The sequence below is a fragment of the Squalius cephalus genome (assembly GCF_949319135.1).
Source record: "Squalius cephalus genome assembly, chromosome: 10".
Lineage (NCBI taxonomy): Eukaryota > Metazoa > Chordata > Actinopteri > Cypriniformes > Leuciscidae > Squalius > Squalius cephalus.
The window spans coordinates 36,458,990-36,475,368 of record NC_137131.1 but is presented as its reverse complement, the minus strand read 5'-3'; the positions used below and the strand labels follow the sequence as shown (position 1 = coordinate 36,475,368).

General features: G+C 37.9%; 1 protein-coding gene across 1 annotated transcript; it reads left to right on the top strand.

The window, feature by feature from the left end:
* Positions 1-5,505: 5,505 nt before the first annotated feature.
* Positions 5,506-14,939, top strand: atg9a (ATG9 autophagy related 9 homolog A). The gene is made up of 16 exons (XM_079882893.1): positions 5,506-5,654; positions 5,952-6,019; positions 6,435-6,588; positions 7,402-7,445; positions 7,577-7,641; positions 7,785-7,934; positions 8,048-8,189; positions 8,430-9,178; positions 9,341-9,494; positions 10,554-10,733; positions 10,857-11,096; positions 11,308-11,543; positions 12,219-12,336; positions 12,559-12,763; positions 12,853-12,995; positions 13,700-14,939. Exons 3-16 carry the CDS (start codon positions 6,486-6,488, stop codon positions 13,706-13,708), a joined length of 2,538 nt encoding a protein of 845 aa, XP_079739019.1. The 5' UTR covers positions 5,506-5,654; positions 5,952-6,019; positions 6,435-6,485; the 3' UTR covers positions 13,709-14,939.
* Positions 14,940-16,379: the final 1,440 nt, after the last annotated feature.

Below are 16,379 nucleotides of genomic sequence, written 5' to 3'. Positions count from 1 at the left end.
ATTAGAAAAAAACATAGTTGTGAATCAAATTGGAATTTGGAAATAGTTTGCCTGCAAATATTTTTATCTCCACAGGCAATGGCCCAAAAAGAAACATTCAGGTGTCTATGTAACTGTTTATTAGCCTGGTTAAAACCAGACCATTCTCAGTAGTAACTGAGTTATGGTCTGGCAAAGCTTCATTAATAACTCATTTCCAAAGGGGCGTCACCAACGGACGTCGCTCAAATGCCTCTGGGCGCAGTTGGATAGACCTAAAACCAATCAGAGCGATCGACATCGTGTAAAGCCCATGTCCCAATTCGCCTAAGTTACACTACGCCATAAAAGTATGTACTCTTTTTGTGAAGAAAAGGTATTTACTTTTGAATGTGTAGCAAAAAAGTAGGCACGCTTTGGGACATACTACTTCGTCATCTTTATTGGACGGATCTGTCGCGTGCATCCTGTCACGTAAACTGCCGTCAATCATCTTGTCACAGTTAAAATCCTCTATTAAATCTAATTTAATTTCCTACCGTTTCGGAGAGAAATGTAGTAGCACGTTCATCTGCCAGTGGGTCTTTCATGGAGACTGTCCTCATGTGTTTGCAATTTGAATATAATAATGCATTTAAAAGTTGATGCGCTTCACCAACGGACGTCGCTCAAATGCCTCTGGGCGCAATTGGATAGACCTAAAACCAATCAGAGCGATCGTCATCGTGTAAAGCCCGCCTCAACGTTTCTGATTGGTGCCTCGATTTCGACGGATTAGAAATGGGCTTGAATGAGCTCTTTGCCAGACTACTTGCAGAGCAAATCTAAATTTGCCGGAAGTTGTCTGGGTTTTCCCAGGCTAACTGTTTATGGTAACAGAGACAGACAGACAAGAGTCTTGGGTAAGATGACAAATATACATGAGACTAGGCGGCAGCATTAAAGAATTCAGAAAGAGCTGTTAAGACAATTCTCACTTCTCATAGTGGAATAGATGCAAAAGCAAAAGCATTGTATTTTTGATCATGGTGATTTCAGAAATATGGTTAAAATCACAGAATGTGCACTCAGACAAAAATCGATATTGGAGTTTACAGGCAAAAAAGCCCAAATCATATTTTGGACTCAAGGAATGTCTCGGGTCTTTCCTTCAATGTATATCTATAGGACATTTTCACATATTTAATGTTCAACTAGTTAGACCTGCAGATCACTTGGGAAGTTTAATACTTGGGGTAAGGGTTAGTTTGTTCAAACCCATAAGCAATAATAACTGTGACACTTGCTTTGCTAAACAGCCATGTTTAGGTATTTTGATGTAATGATACACATTTTAGAGAAATAAGCAAGCGCACATCTTCACCACTGATCTCAGATCAATCAATAGCCATTATTGAGCTAGACGGCCATGAGGCTGTTAATGCTGTAGTTAAGTGCTGGGTGTTGTGTCTGGAGGCATAATAATGGTTCTGCAATGGACAGGGAGGGTGTATTTTATGATGCCAGAAATCATTTTCATTGATCGCTGAGTCTGTAAAAAATCTGACAGTGTTTTTATATATATATTTTTTTTATTTACCTTAATTCTTGGTGTTAAAAAAAAAAGTGTTTATACTGTGAAAAAAAGTGTTTAAACTCAATATATATTTTTCTACTTTTACTTTCTTCACAAAAGTTTAGGTAACTTTCAAAAGGTCTAGAAGTCTCACTGCCCTCAATTTTGGGTTGCATTAGAGAATATGTGTGTGATCTGAAACTATAACCGGTCCACAGGAAGAACATCCATGGGAAAGTGAATATGTTTATTGTGTTTACAGAGAGCTACAAGAAAGGAATCAAGTTGAGAGTCCTCGGATCATCTCAAGATTTGAAAGGATTGCAAACAGAAAGTGAACGGATTTATGATTTCATTAATTTATGAAGCACTATAAACAACACAGAGAGTGTGTGATTCCGCTGTGAATATATCAACAAACCTGCTTCTAATCTATTTATTGGGAATGTTAGAATACATTCCCTTCCAGCTCTTGCCATTAAAGATGCTGAAGCTTTCCATCTTCAAATTGTTATAAACCACAACTATAAGATAAAATAAAGACACACACTTCAGCATGGCTTTCCTCACATTCCCATGCTAAATCCAAGATTATCCAATATTTCAAATTTAAAAAAAAAAAGGAATCTGCCCCCCAGCATACACTCTCTCTTCTATTATCCCTCAATATAGAAATGAATGCTTGTCCTATAAATGTATGTGTGCACCTTGATCCTCTACAATCCTTAATATGAAAATGTCTGAAGCATAACACAGTAAAGCCCTGTGCCATAAAGCATATCTCTCCCTCACAAACATGCACACACTGCTCTCGAGACTGAAGCACGGACTACAGGAAATGAATACATGTGTGTGTTCAGATCCAGCCTCTTCAAGACCTGCATCAGAGAGGAGGGCATCAAACCAGATAGTATCTATTTTCATGTTATTTTTCATTTGCTATTAATGCAGTAGTGGGTTGTATTATTTTTTCAGTTTCACTAGTCCATATTCATAGTTACAGTTCACTATAAAAAAATAAGAAAACTAATTTCTAATAACTGTTAAGACCAACAATAGCCCAAAATCAGTACATGTATATTTACGTAATATGCAAATAATATGTTTAATATACTGATGCAACACAGCATCTTAAAAGAGAGATGAGATAAAGTAGAAAGAGACAGGATAGAGATTGTGCAGAATGTAAGATGTTATTGAACAAATGATCAGAATGGTTAAAGATGTTCTTTGGAAGATGGTTCCTTATCTCATAACTAATAATGTAAAAAACAAAGATCCATTGATTTTATCCTGATGAAGATGAAAACATTAATTTCTCTTTTTGTTTAAAGAAGTTTTTTTTTTAACTAAATCTATTTGTTTTTGTATTGTACTTGTATACAATTTGGTCATGCATTTATAAATTCAGTGCTGTGTGAACAATTTTACATCGATTTTTCTGAATACGGAATGAAAATGCCATTGTTTTCTGTATAAACATTATTTCTGTTAGTCTATATTCATAAATGTATATTTGCTATATGAGCTGAAAACTCAAAAGTAAGAACTGTGAGGATCAGTTGAGACTAGTGTATGATGGGACTTTCATGACACTTTCACTAACTTCTGATGTGCTTTTATGTGATGTGCTGTTTATGCACCTTGTGCATTATAAAGTTATTTATAATCATATCATTCTATATGGCAATATCAATATAGTAATACCACATAAAAACACACAGGATATATTATGGCTGAAATGTAATGTTTATGCAGTCTTACAAGTTCCTTCTTAATGCTTAGGGAAAATACTGAAAAACTGTACAATGCTCCTATATGGTTTACAACAGAGGCAGGAAAGAGAATGTGTGTGTATAGATGAATATGGTTCCCAGCAGCAGTTCAATTTAATTAAGGATCCCCAGAGGAATGACTTCATCTCTGAGTAAGAGGGGTCTCCACTTACTCATGTTTCCCTTACTTCCTCCTGTCAATCCCAGTATGACAGAATTTCATCTGAATCAGTCCTCAATATCACTAATGCATGCAAAGGTCAACATGGGCAAGCATGTTGAAATAAAACCACAATCATAAATCCTGTTTTTCATCTTGCGTGTTAAATGTTGATAACTGGTGCGGCTGCAAACACCACTATAGCAACCACTACAGGTTATCAAGTAATGCAATTTTTCTGACCCAGTTGAGTTTTTATAGAGTAGGCTACTTGCCATTCATGTGCCCTCATAATTCTGCCCTTCCCTCGCAACGACATCTCTTCTCTGATGACGTATTTACTGGCGTGAGGGCGGGACAACCTGTCACTCAATGGACAAAATCAAGTCCCGCCCAATTTCACTCGGATATACGTCACAATATAGGGAAGAAAATACAATCGCAACTTCCATTTTTTTGCCGACTTTAACAGTTTATCAACTGAAGGAATTGATTTATGTCCAATTTGTTTTATTATGCACTATATTTAGGTGGAAATTGTATGCATATTTCAAATTATTGTTGTTTGTGTGTACTGAAAATTGATGAAGGCCAGATTTCTGACGAAACAGACAGCTTTTACGCATTTTTTTAACCTGTCAAGCAGAAGCAAAGGAAGCTTGGAGGGTGCATCTGTTTCCAGTTGCTTATACAAGCTCTCAGCTCCCTCCAGCGATAAAAAGCTTTACCGATAGGCTTAGGCTGCTCGTCTTGTTTGTTTTTTTCTTGACGCCTTTTGGCCTCTTTGTTTTCCTCTGTCTTCATTTTCCTGAAAGAATATTTGGCTGTATAAACGGTAGTTGACAGATGAGAAATCGTAAACGTTTTGCACCCTGCAAACTCAAACCGCACATCCAAGTTCATCGCGCTTTTGTTTTTTAAACTTCCGGCTTGCCGTATATGGACTGCTCACTGTGAACGCGCAAAATTATTAACTGAAAGCGTCTTCTTATTTGCTAAACAAACAAACAAACAAACACACAAACTTTATTTTACTGTTTACAGACACTATGGAGATGTTATTTCAGTTATTTAGCACCTACTCAAAAGCACATTTTGCTATATCAAAAGTAACAGTTGTGTTTTATTTAATTCCTTTGAAATTGTACAGCACTTTGGTACTCTGTGTTTTTTAAGGTGCTATATAAATACATTTTGATTTGATTTTGAATTGTTTTACGATTGTACCACTAGCCTATCTTACATTCTATAATAGCTTTCCTGTAAATATATCAGTCATGGGGGCATTTTTTTTTTATCATGTGTCCTTTTGAATACATCATGAATAGCCTATCATGACAGAGGGTGCAAAACATATTTATATTCCGACTCTGTCCATAATCCTCTGTACCATAATCCTTAGTTTCAGCAATGAGCCAATAAAGAAACACGTTAATTTAACCTTTGTCCTAGTCCATTAGATAAGCACTTTTTCTTCTGTGCCACCCATATAGGCTACACTTTGCGATTTAAACCATTTCAGAATGCATTTATTCTGCAGTTAGTATGCAACAAAGATTGACAGTAGGCCTACTATGATCTAAATATTGGCCTTTTCTATATTCTAAAGTCATATCACTGCAGGCTTAAAATGATTTAAGCAGACATTGTACCATTCAGTTATTTTTTCATGTAACAACTAGTCACTAGGTGGAGCCATTGTGTAGTGTAAACATGACCAAAATTTCGGCACTAGAAGGTATTAGCATGATTTGGCCCTTTGAACTGCTTAATAACTTTATCATCTCTGTTGTTTCTTGTTCCCTCAAAACATTCTGCAAAATGCTTAATTTGTTGTCCTGTAAAATACAACCAACTATGATTAATCACTTTTTAATGTTTAACCATCAGTGTAATTTAAATATTCAGGTACGATTAATTATTTCTGTGTATTTATTCTGGGTTATTGGGATGGATGTTGTTTGCGGTATTATCTAAAAGAAGACCCGCCTCCTAATACCATTGGCTCGTTTACACAGAAAACCTGCTTCTGATTGGACAGCAAATGTGTCACACAGTGGACGCGGCCTCCATACCGTGCGTCAAGAATCGAAACCAAAAATGCTTCAAATTGGAAAACAAAAGAGATCTTGGCATTTATAGCAGGGTGCGAATCATAAATCACCGCTGCTCACATTCGAATGAGGTAAGATTTCATCCAAATAATATTTCTGAATAACGAATCGCCTGTTTGTTGCTGCATAGGTAGGTGTTTCTCAACGCGCATCTCATATTTTCCTCAGGCTTCTGTTGACATAAATAAATAGCTGGTTGCCTCCTGCCATGGATAATAACACACATTAGCTATTTTAAGCAAAGTATTAAAAGTCATTTAAGGATAATATATAAGCCTTCTAAAGGAGACTATGCGACTGTGCTCTGTTTTGTGCCTTTTGCAAGAATGGACTGAATGTGTTTATGTTTATTGCGCTTTCATCTATAGGAAGAGCAGAATTGGTCCGGTAACGTTAGTCCTTTTGGTTTCATAAATGAAATGGAGGGAGGTACAAGGTAAGAGTTGATCTTGTAATAAACCGTGTTATATATTTAAATGCAGAGACGTTCCTTCAGATAGCATTACTGTTTCTGAGAGGTTGGCATATTTGACAAAGCTGTCAAACTAGTCCAGCACTTGTTTTAATACGTTACTGCTTACATAATGGCAACAAAATCCAATGATTTAAACATAATATATTTTGGTGAGTGTGTTATTTTATTGGTTTATTATACCGTGAATCATATAATGAGCGTGGGCCCACTGCTGTTGCACAATGATGTTTTTGTGGGCTGGGTATTATTTAAGTACAGACTGTCACGTTTATATATACTTGAATGACCTGAAAAGACAAAGTAGACCACACTTATTCTATCATGTTTTGTGTCATACCCCAGTGGGTTGCTTATAATAAGTGTTCTTTTAATCCAGAGGCACTAGAAGGGATAGTGTGTGACAGGAGATTTGGGGTCTGACAGCGGGATGGCCCACTTTGATACAGAGTACCAGCGCCTGGAGGCGTCCTACAGCGACTCCCCTCCCGGAGAAGAGAATCTACTGGTGCATGTTCCAGAGGGATCCAAATGTAAGATCCACAATAATTTAAATAAAGCAACAGTGCCATATAGTGTGTATGTCTATTGTATGACACAATCATATGCTTTTATTCTTTTGGCAACCTTGCTTTAAATAAGGGGTTTTCAAACTGGGGTCCGGGGGTTCCCAGGGAGCCACAATGGAGTGCTAGGGGTCTGTGGAAGAGGTTAGAGAAAAGTAGTGTAAAAAATCTAAAAAATAAAGAAGTGATAAAAAAAGTTAGTAATAAACTAAATAAACAAAATTGTGATTTAAATAAACAAATACTTTTGATAACAATATATTACATTTGTAAAATATAAAAATAAATAAATTTGTAATATAACAGTATAAACACAATATAACACAATCGACAGATTTATAATATTAATTTAAAACGCGAGTGCTTTATTTGCGCAAAAAATGTTTTTACACTTTATTTTCAACATATTAATCTCCAACACGCGTTCACGGGAGTACCACAACGCATACTCGCGTGGTTTCATAAAATTAAGCCACTGGAGTCACATGGATTACTTTAATGATGTCTTTACTACCTTTCTGGGGCTTGAAAGTGGTAGTTGCATAGAAATCTCTCCGATTTCATTAAAAAGATCTTCATTTGTGTTCTGAAGATGAATGGAAGTCTGTAGGGTTTGGAATGAGATGAGGATGAGTAAATAATGACAGAATTTGTGGATGAACTAACCCTTGATGTGGGTTAAATGAGCAATGGATATGCACAGGCTTCTTACCATAGACACTAGAACAAAAATTTTCCATGTTGTTTTCCATTTTTAATAAATACATTTGTTTATTGCAGCTCCGTGGCACCACATTGAAAATCTAGACCTTTTCTTCCAGAGAATATCCTTTGCACACTGAAATGAATTGCTTGTTTATGGGTTAAATAGATTTTCAAATGTTAGATCAAGTAGATTGACCTAAAATTAGTAATTACAGTCAACATGTCTTATATTTTTCTTAACATTTAATAAGTCTATAATCTACACCAGAAGAATGGATTTACTTGTATGCTGCTGGGTGAAATATTTGAGCTTGTGTAAGTATCAATTCATTTATTAAACATGACATTGTTTGTGTAAAGTGATAGGACTCATAAGTATTGTCTGTTAACAACAGATCAGTGATCACATTAATTTACCCTTCTGAATTGTCATGTAATTTTCCCACTTATTATTCTAGGCAACTGGTGTTTGTGGTGGCATTCACAGTGTTCCTGGCTAACTGTGTGGACTATGACATCCTTTTTGCCAACAAGTTTGTTAATCACACTGATTCCTCAAAGGTTACGCTGCCCGATGCGTTTCTACCAGTGGACGAGTGCAGTGCTCGGTATATTTTATATATTAAATGGCACTTAAGTGGCGTTAATGTTATTGCTTCTTACTACTGTATCAGTATAATCCATCATAAATCAAACCATCCTTTGTTAACGTATGTTTTAGGATCCGTGACAATGTTTCGGTCATCTTCATCCTTATCATATCAGGGGTCTTTTGGCTCCACCGTCTCGTCAAGTTCTTCTACAACATCTGTTGCTACTGGGAGATCAGATCGTTTTACATTAATGCCCTAAAAATGTCCACGGTGAGCTTTTCTGCTAACTCACTATAGCACATTTTCTAAAACGTTTTGGTTCTAACAGACGTTTGAGTCAGCACTGGAAGAAAGCATGCATACTCCACGTTTATGAGTTCTTGCTGTCTTCTTGATGCCAGTAAGCCACTTAAATTGCTGATCATTTTCAGAGAAAACGTACCAGAGGAACTGATGAAATTCTATTATTCAACCTATTTAAATGTTTAATCAGCCCTTTTCTTTTGGTAGGCGGACCTTCCTTATTTTACCTGGCAGGAGGTGCAGGCAAGGATTGTTGAGATACAGAAGGAGCACCAGATTTGCATCCACAAAAAAGAACTGACAGAGCTTGACATCTACCATCGCATCCTGCGTTTCAAAAACTACATGGTCGCTATGGTCAATAAGTCACTTCTTCCTGTGCGCTTTCGTTTGCCTCTGCTGGGCGACACTGTTTTTTACACCCGTGGCCTCAAGTATAACTTTGAGCTGATTTTCTTCTGGGGCCCTGGATCTCTTTTTGAAAACGAGTGGAGTTTGAAGTCAGAGTACAAACGTGGAGGGAACCGTTTAGAGCTAGCAGATCGCCTGAGCTCACGGATCTTGTGGATCGGAGTCGCCAACCTTCTCTTGTGTCCAGTTATCCTGATTTGGCAGATTCTCTACGCGTTCTTCAGCTACACTGAGGTGATCAAGCGTGAGCCGGGAAGCCTGGGTGCTCGATGTTGGTCTCTGTATGGCCGTTTTTACCTCAGACACTTCAATGAACTAGACCATGAGCTGATGTCACGCCTCAGCAAGGGCTACAAGGCCTCCTCGAAGTACATGAACTGCTTCATGTCACCATTACTGACGGTGGTGGCCAAGAACGTGGCATTCTTCGCTGGCTCCATACTTGCGGTTTTGATTGCTTTGACTATTTATGATGAAGATGTATTGGCTGTGGAGCATGTGCTCAGCAGTATCACATTACTTGGGGTCGGCATCACAGTCTGCAGGTGCGCAAAGAGAGGAAAAGATAGTATTTTGCAGCTAAGAGTGACCAAGATTAAAGAGATCACTTGAACTAAGTCTTTGGACATTTTTGTCCATCTTATTTACTGGTGAGATTTGACTTTGAACAGTTTTGTGCTCATTCTTTCCTCCTTTTTCTGCCCCAGGTCATTTATCCCAGACAAGCATATGGTGTTCTGTCCAGAGCAGCTGCTTAAAGTGATCCTGGCACAGATTCACTACATGCCTGATCATTGGCAGGGTAATGCCCACCGCTATGAGACCAGAGACGAGTTCGCACAGCTCTTTCAGTACAAGGCTGTAAGTCATGCAGCAGTTAAAGAAATTCTTCTATTTGCACCCAACACCAGTGTGTTATTATTAATGAAAACCAAACAATCACATTTTCGTTAACTGAAATAAAAATTACATTTGGAGAAACATAATTACAGTTTTATAACTTTGTAACTAAAATAAAAATCAAAAGGACCAAAAAATTCAATTTAGTTTTTGATACACAACATACTATACATTACAGAGTCAAGACATGATTATGGTGACGCCCGATCTGTTGGCGATTTGATTTCGCCCTGCAGCTCTGGCTGGAAACCTGTACATTCTTCTATCCTGCTTCCATTACAAATTATTTGCGGGGACCAATCACAAACTGGCTCATCCACCTGACGCGCTATTAGTGGGTTTAATCCAATCCAATTCTTTTTAACCTCTCGACCAAGCTCAGTGGCTTCTTTAGTTTAGCAAACAAATCGCTCAAGTGGGTGTAAATACCACTCTCTTTCATGTTTTTTTTTTGCACAACCTGCAAAAATCGCTCGATGCCATTGCTGCTTCTGCAAACCACTGATCAATGCTCCAAACCAACACGTTTGTTGACACGTTTCCTGCCTGGTGTTTTCGCTGCAAAGTACGTCACCTGGATCGTTGATCTGATTGGTTGAAGGACTATCCAATTGCATACAGAGTCATTTGAACTATGCCCAGTGATCACGCCTCTTGTGCAGTAGAAAATACAGTGCAGACTCCCCAGACCAGAATCTCAGACTCCCTAGACTAATGTTCTTGAAAGATTGAGCTTGGTCTGGTGATAGCCAGACTAGTAAATTACGTTTTGGGAGATTTGTTGAGTCCCCTTCTGAATGTGATTAATAAATAAACAATAATCAAGCAGTTAAATGATTAATCAAATTAATAAATGAACCTCAGTTTACACTAATTTTGGCAATCATTGAAGACCAGACCAGAAGACTGAGTTATGACATTTTGATAAAAAATTGAAACGTGTGAAATCTATTCACAATTCAATCAATAACATGGAGTTAGAGAATAGATTTTCATTTCATTGATCTCTTGTTTTTGTAGGTGTTTATTCTTGAGGAGCTTTTGAGTCCTGTCATCACTCCCTTCATTCTCATTTTCTGCTTGCGCCGCAAATCTCTGGAGATCATAGATTTTTTCCGAAACTTTACTGTGGATGTGGTCGGTGTGGGTGATACTTGCTCTTTTGCACAGATGGATGTCCGTCAACATGGTCATCCTGCAGTAAGTGAAACCTTTTTTTCTTTTCCACTTAGTTTCATTATTGTACTTTTTTTAATAGATAGATGTATCATCCTTAGTTCTCTCTTTATTGCTGACTCTGATGTTGTTTTTGGTCCACTACAGTGGATGTCTGCTGGGAAAACAGAGGCCTCCATCTATCAGCAGGCAGAAGACGGGAAGACAGAACTGTCACTCATGCACTTTGCGATCACAAATCCACACTGGCAGCCCCCTCGGGAGAGCACACATTTCATCAGTCTTCTGAAAGAGAAGGTGCACCGCGAGGCCGCCGGAGGACAGCAGGGAATCATAGCAGAGAATCCTGTCTTTCAATCAACCCATTCACTACAGTCTGATTCAGAGGTATTCAAATGACTGGACTGCCAACAGCTATCAGATTATTACATTTAATATGATATATTATCTTTTATTAATACTTCATATTAGTCACTATGATTGAAAAATGGACCAAGTAGAAAACCCACTTTTAAATTCAAATACAATACGATTATATAAATAACTGGATGGATTATTTTTTTTAAAAGGTCTAATTTTGGTTCTTTTTTCATTTCAGCCTCGCAGTCTTATTGCAAATCTCCTGATAGGACCCCCTTCCCTGGCCTCGCTGCATCTGGGTCGAGAGGGCTCCATCAATCCTGTGTCCATTGGAGTGAGTGAGGGAGCTTCCGCCCTCCGATCCCTCTCTCCGGTCAGCACGAGTCTACACCTCCGAGGCAGCTACCCATCCGCCAGACTGCCGCGACAGGACCATCCAGCTGTGGTGACTGGGCGAGCAATGACAGGCTCTGGGTAATGATTCAATTAAAGTGTAATATAATCATTAACATATCCTATATGATATACTAATAATCATGTGTTGTTATAAAATATTATTATTAATAATAATAATGATATACTTTTTAGTTTTAATTATGTTTCAGTTTATGTCAGCAAGGGTGCATTAAATTGATTAAAAGTGGCAGTAAATACATTTTTAATGCTACAAAAGATTTCTATTTCAAATAAATGCTGCTCTTCAAATAATACTGAAAAACAACACATCATGGTTTCCACAAAAATATTAAGCTGTTTGTTGACAATAATAAGAAATGTTTCTGAGCACCAAATCAGCATTTTAGAATGATTTATAAAAGGATCACGTGACAATGATGCAATATTGATGCTGAAAACTCAGCTTTGTATCACCAGGAATAAATAACATATTAAAATAGAATAAAGTGTAATAATATTTCATAATATTACGTTTTTTTAAAATTTGAATCAAATAAATGCAGCCTTGGTGAGTACAAGAGACTTTTTTCAAAAACAATTTTTTTTGATCTATTCCAAACTTTTTAATGGCAATATATTTATCTGTATAGCTGGAATCATTTTTAAATTGTCCCTGTCGGTGTAAAAATTATTTGACTATCATTATATCGTTCATTTGTTCTCCCTCTTAACTCTTGGATTGTCCTTGTCTAGCACTGACGCCCGTACCATCAGCTCTGGCAGTAGTGCCTGGGAAGGCCAGCTAACCAGTATGATCCTATCAGAATACGCCTCCACAGAGATGAGCATCCATGCTCTCTACATTCATGAGGTAAAGCAACAAAAATCTATTGATTCTCCTATACATGTATGGAATTTAGCAGAAGCTTTTTTTTCCACTACCTACAATTCCCATTGTTCTCTGCTTTTCCTTTACTAATCCATCCAAATCAACCAATTAACCAAAAGCGTTTGTGATTGTCTGGTTCTGTTGAAAAATGTCAGTCTGTAGTCTGCACCTGAAGATTAGTAACTATATCGAATGTGTATGTAGATGCATAAGCAGCAATCGCGAGGTGAGCTGTCTCGACACACCTGGCACAGACAGGAGAGTGACGAGAGCAGTGAGAGTGTCAATGAAGACATGGAAGCTGCTCGCAACTTCCCTCGTTCCAGCACTTTCCCTAGTGCCACCAGCTCACACCAGCAGGGGGCAGCACATCACAGCAGCAGCCAGCGACGCTTCGACGGAACCTCAGGTACTAGAAATGACTGTTCACAGATTACAAGAACGAAAATACGACCCCTCCATAGTCTTTACATGAGCGACAATCTATGTCTCCCGCAGATCCTGCTTCTGGAAGCTTTCGAGTCCAGAGGACACCTCGTATGCCTATGGGCGGCTGGTCTGAGGAGAACCAAATAGGCCGGCATCACGACCCAGTGCCCGAGGAGGGGGCTGAGGATGATCAACCGCCACACATCCATAAGGTATAACCATAGACTGTAAACCCTAGAAAAATGAAGCCAAAATGGGTTCTTGGGCTGATGACATAATTTGGAGCCAAAGTATGCGCAGTAGTGATTGGGCGGTGGAGCCACGGTATCAAGGTCTTGCCCACACTCCCGCAGACTCAATTGCAAGCACACACCCCTGAACTTTTTAAACAACTCATTTTGTCAATGCGAAACAAAAAATCAGTTATGGAAAATTAAAAGATAAACCTTGTTAAACCTTATCTCTTACCGAAACTCCCGAAAGAATTCCACTGGTGATGATGCCACACCCCGTTTTAATAGCATCACACAATTAGCTAAAACCAAACTTATTAGAAAAACAAACGTCAGTTCGATAAGAACTTCCTAAAATGACATTGGCTCACGTCCCATTCGTTTCATGGAGACGGTGGGGTTTATGACCTATACTGCGCCACCAGGGGGCGATCAAAATGTTTTGGCTACCCTTTCAGGACTTGCAGGGTTTCCAGGGCTACTTTTAAATTGTTGCCATGGTTTTGATTTTTTTTTTTTTTCTCTGGGTTATTTGGGAGAAATGCACACTGGGCTAATTTTGATTGGCCATTGGGCTAGTTTAGTTGCGCAGACCTGGCAACCCTGCTTGTGTGGCACACATGGAAGCAGCATTGATCCGTGCTGGATTCCTAATGTTTATTTCTGTTCTTTTTTTCTTCTAGGTGACTTAACAGGTATATCGTCGATGAAGTACACAAGAGAGACTCACACCATCCATTTTCTTTTGGACAGTGATCACAAAAGTCATAATTATTCACTCCTGGATAGAACTCGAGATTCCAAGCTTAATCATTATGCCAATGGTTTGAGCTTCTTAGTACATCATCAAAATATTAAATGATTCAAACATCTTACATATTGATCCACTTGATTAAAGGTGCAAAACTGATCCTGTAATTATTTTTATTTTTTTGCCATTATATTGTGAATAGGAAAGTCCTTGGCCTTCCGATGAGTCTATTGAGTAAACTGTCAAGTAGGATTGCACTCAGTTGACCTTGACATTTCTGTTCTCGTCAAAAAGTACAGGTCGGTGTTGATGCTAGAAGTTTGTGCTTAGAATTTCTGAGCTAATTTGAATAGTTTTGATAGGAAGAAGGAATATTTATAACATGCAATGTGCCATTATGAACTTTAACGCTTTGCAAAATTAGATTTTATTGTCAATCCCAGATATCTGTGAGGGGGGGGAAACCACTGAAGATCATTCAAGCATGACACTGTAAAAATAATGCATGCTCTTTAAGTTTTATTATTTGCACAATATCAAACAAGAATGCACTTTATCATTTTTCAGATGCAAAGGATGACACAAAGGCAGTGGGCAAATCAGATTTGTTTTTATAAACATGCAGTTTTAAAGGAAGTTGTATATTTCTGTCTATAGGATAAGCATTATATATTCCAGATACCTCAGGACCGGCTTGTTTTTGGCACTGAAGTTGCCCAAAAAGTGCATGACACTTCTTTGGGTGATTGACAGCTGCACCTTCCATTCTCAAACCCATAACTGCTAAAAGAAAGTTGACTAACCTTTGTGTAATTTTGTGTGACTGCAAAGATGTTGGATCTCGTTCATAGACCATCAATGCATAAAATAGCAAAAGTGTACATTGTTTCACTTAAACTGACACCATTTCTCATATCTCACACTGCTTGCATACATCGTGCTTGCATAGAGATTGTTCAAGGTGCAAATTGTGCATGACTCTTGACCTTTATACTGGTATGTGTTTGTAATAATTGGCCTGTGAAATGCTTCTGTGCCCTTACCTAATCTACCAACTGCAGCTGTGCATTTTCCACTTTCTTTCGTTTTCAGTTTTCTAGGCTGTTGTATATTTACATTTTGTACAGTTTAAAATGCATCAATAAATGTATTTAATAGTTTGTGTATATTTTAATTTCAGACAATTATTATTATTTTTTTTTTTTAAAAGTGTCAAAAGTGCAAATACTGTGCCAAAAATGAAAATCATCCATGGGGTAAATAATGCATTTAGGGATGCCATTATGTAATTTTCTGGTCAAGAATGGTTTCATAACGGATTCGAAAAAAGAAATAGATATGATTTTGAATGCAAACCTCTTTAGAACAAATCTAATTACAGTGTTCGAGAGTTAAAGGGTTGAAAATCAACCGACCACATACATTTTTCGTTAGTAAAAGCAATGAAAAAAATTTCCGCCCGAACAGGGACTTGAACCCTGGACCCTCAGATTAAAAGTCTGATGCTCTACCGACTGAGCTATCCGGGCTCTGAACAGTGTGTTGAACGCCCCCTATTTTCACCAACCCGTTTCTTCATCAATATTACCTTGCCAAAAAAAAAAAAAAAACTCTTAAGTAAACAACAAAGAAATGATATATGCTATACTACAATGCGTTAAATGAGTTGGTGAAAGTGGGGTATGAACAACATCAAACGCTCAACGTGAGATGAACTACACGGCGAGCACGGCGTTATAGAATGTAGTATAAAAAACATGTTTCCTCATTTTTATCAATACCAATAACCACAATCCGGTTTCGGATTTGGAAAAGATCTGTAAATATGTGCCTTAAACTTCGCAATTCGATTAGTTGTTCGTCTGCATTTCATCTACTCAGAACGTAATTTCAGCGCATGCGCAGTGGCATGTCGCCGCGCGCTGTTAAGAAACAGGCCGTTGCGTTAATTTGATCTTAACGCACACGCTGTATTAGCAAATGTGTATCAATGATAACACACCACTCACTTTTTAGTCGGATCCAGATGGCGTTCATGCACTCTGCAGGATTTAAGTTACCTCACATTGTGACATAGGCAAAATACTTTTTGGGACCCCCTATAATTTACCTCATGTCCAAAATCAATACTATCAAGAAATGGCCAAATGGGGACAAAAAACACTAAACTAAACACTTTACACTTTTTAAATAATTGAACACGTGTTGTCAAAGTGGCTTTTTATGGTCAGACACTTGCATGCGTCATTATTATTAACATTTTACCAAAATCAAGCTCAAATGGACTTGGAGTAACGAGGATTTTGACCTGCGAATATCGGACATCTAACGTTAGGCCTAACGTTACGTGTTTTGTTCGTCATTAGAACGGTCGCATCAGAGGCTGGAAGTGCTTCAACTTACAGAAAATACAGTTTACTATGTTATGTATGTGGGTGCTCAGTTTTTTTTCTTCTTTTTTTTCTGTTAGGCTATTTTAAGACATTACTTGTGAGTCGACAAATGCTAGACTAAGAAACTATCCTCCACATTATACTGAGAACAGAAAATGCAGAACTTACTCAAACAATCTTACGTTTTTCGTTTACCTTTGCATTGTAAACAAGGAGAGA

Excerpts from the sequence above, each read along its gene's own strand:
- atg9a (XM_079882893.1), top strand. The coding sequence starts at position 6,486 with ATGGCCCACTTTGATACAGAGTACCAGCGCCTGGAGGCGTCCTACAGC. Across the intron at positions 6,589-7,401 it reads TGTTCCAGAGGGATCCAAAT|CTCCGTGGCACCACATTGAA; the intron begins GTAAGATCCACA and ends TGTTTATTGCAG. Across the intron at positions 11,097-11,307 it reads CACTACAGTCTGATTCAGAG|CCTCGCAGTCTTATTGCAAA; the intron begins GTATTCAAATGA and ends TTTTCATTTCAG.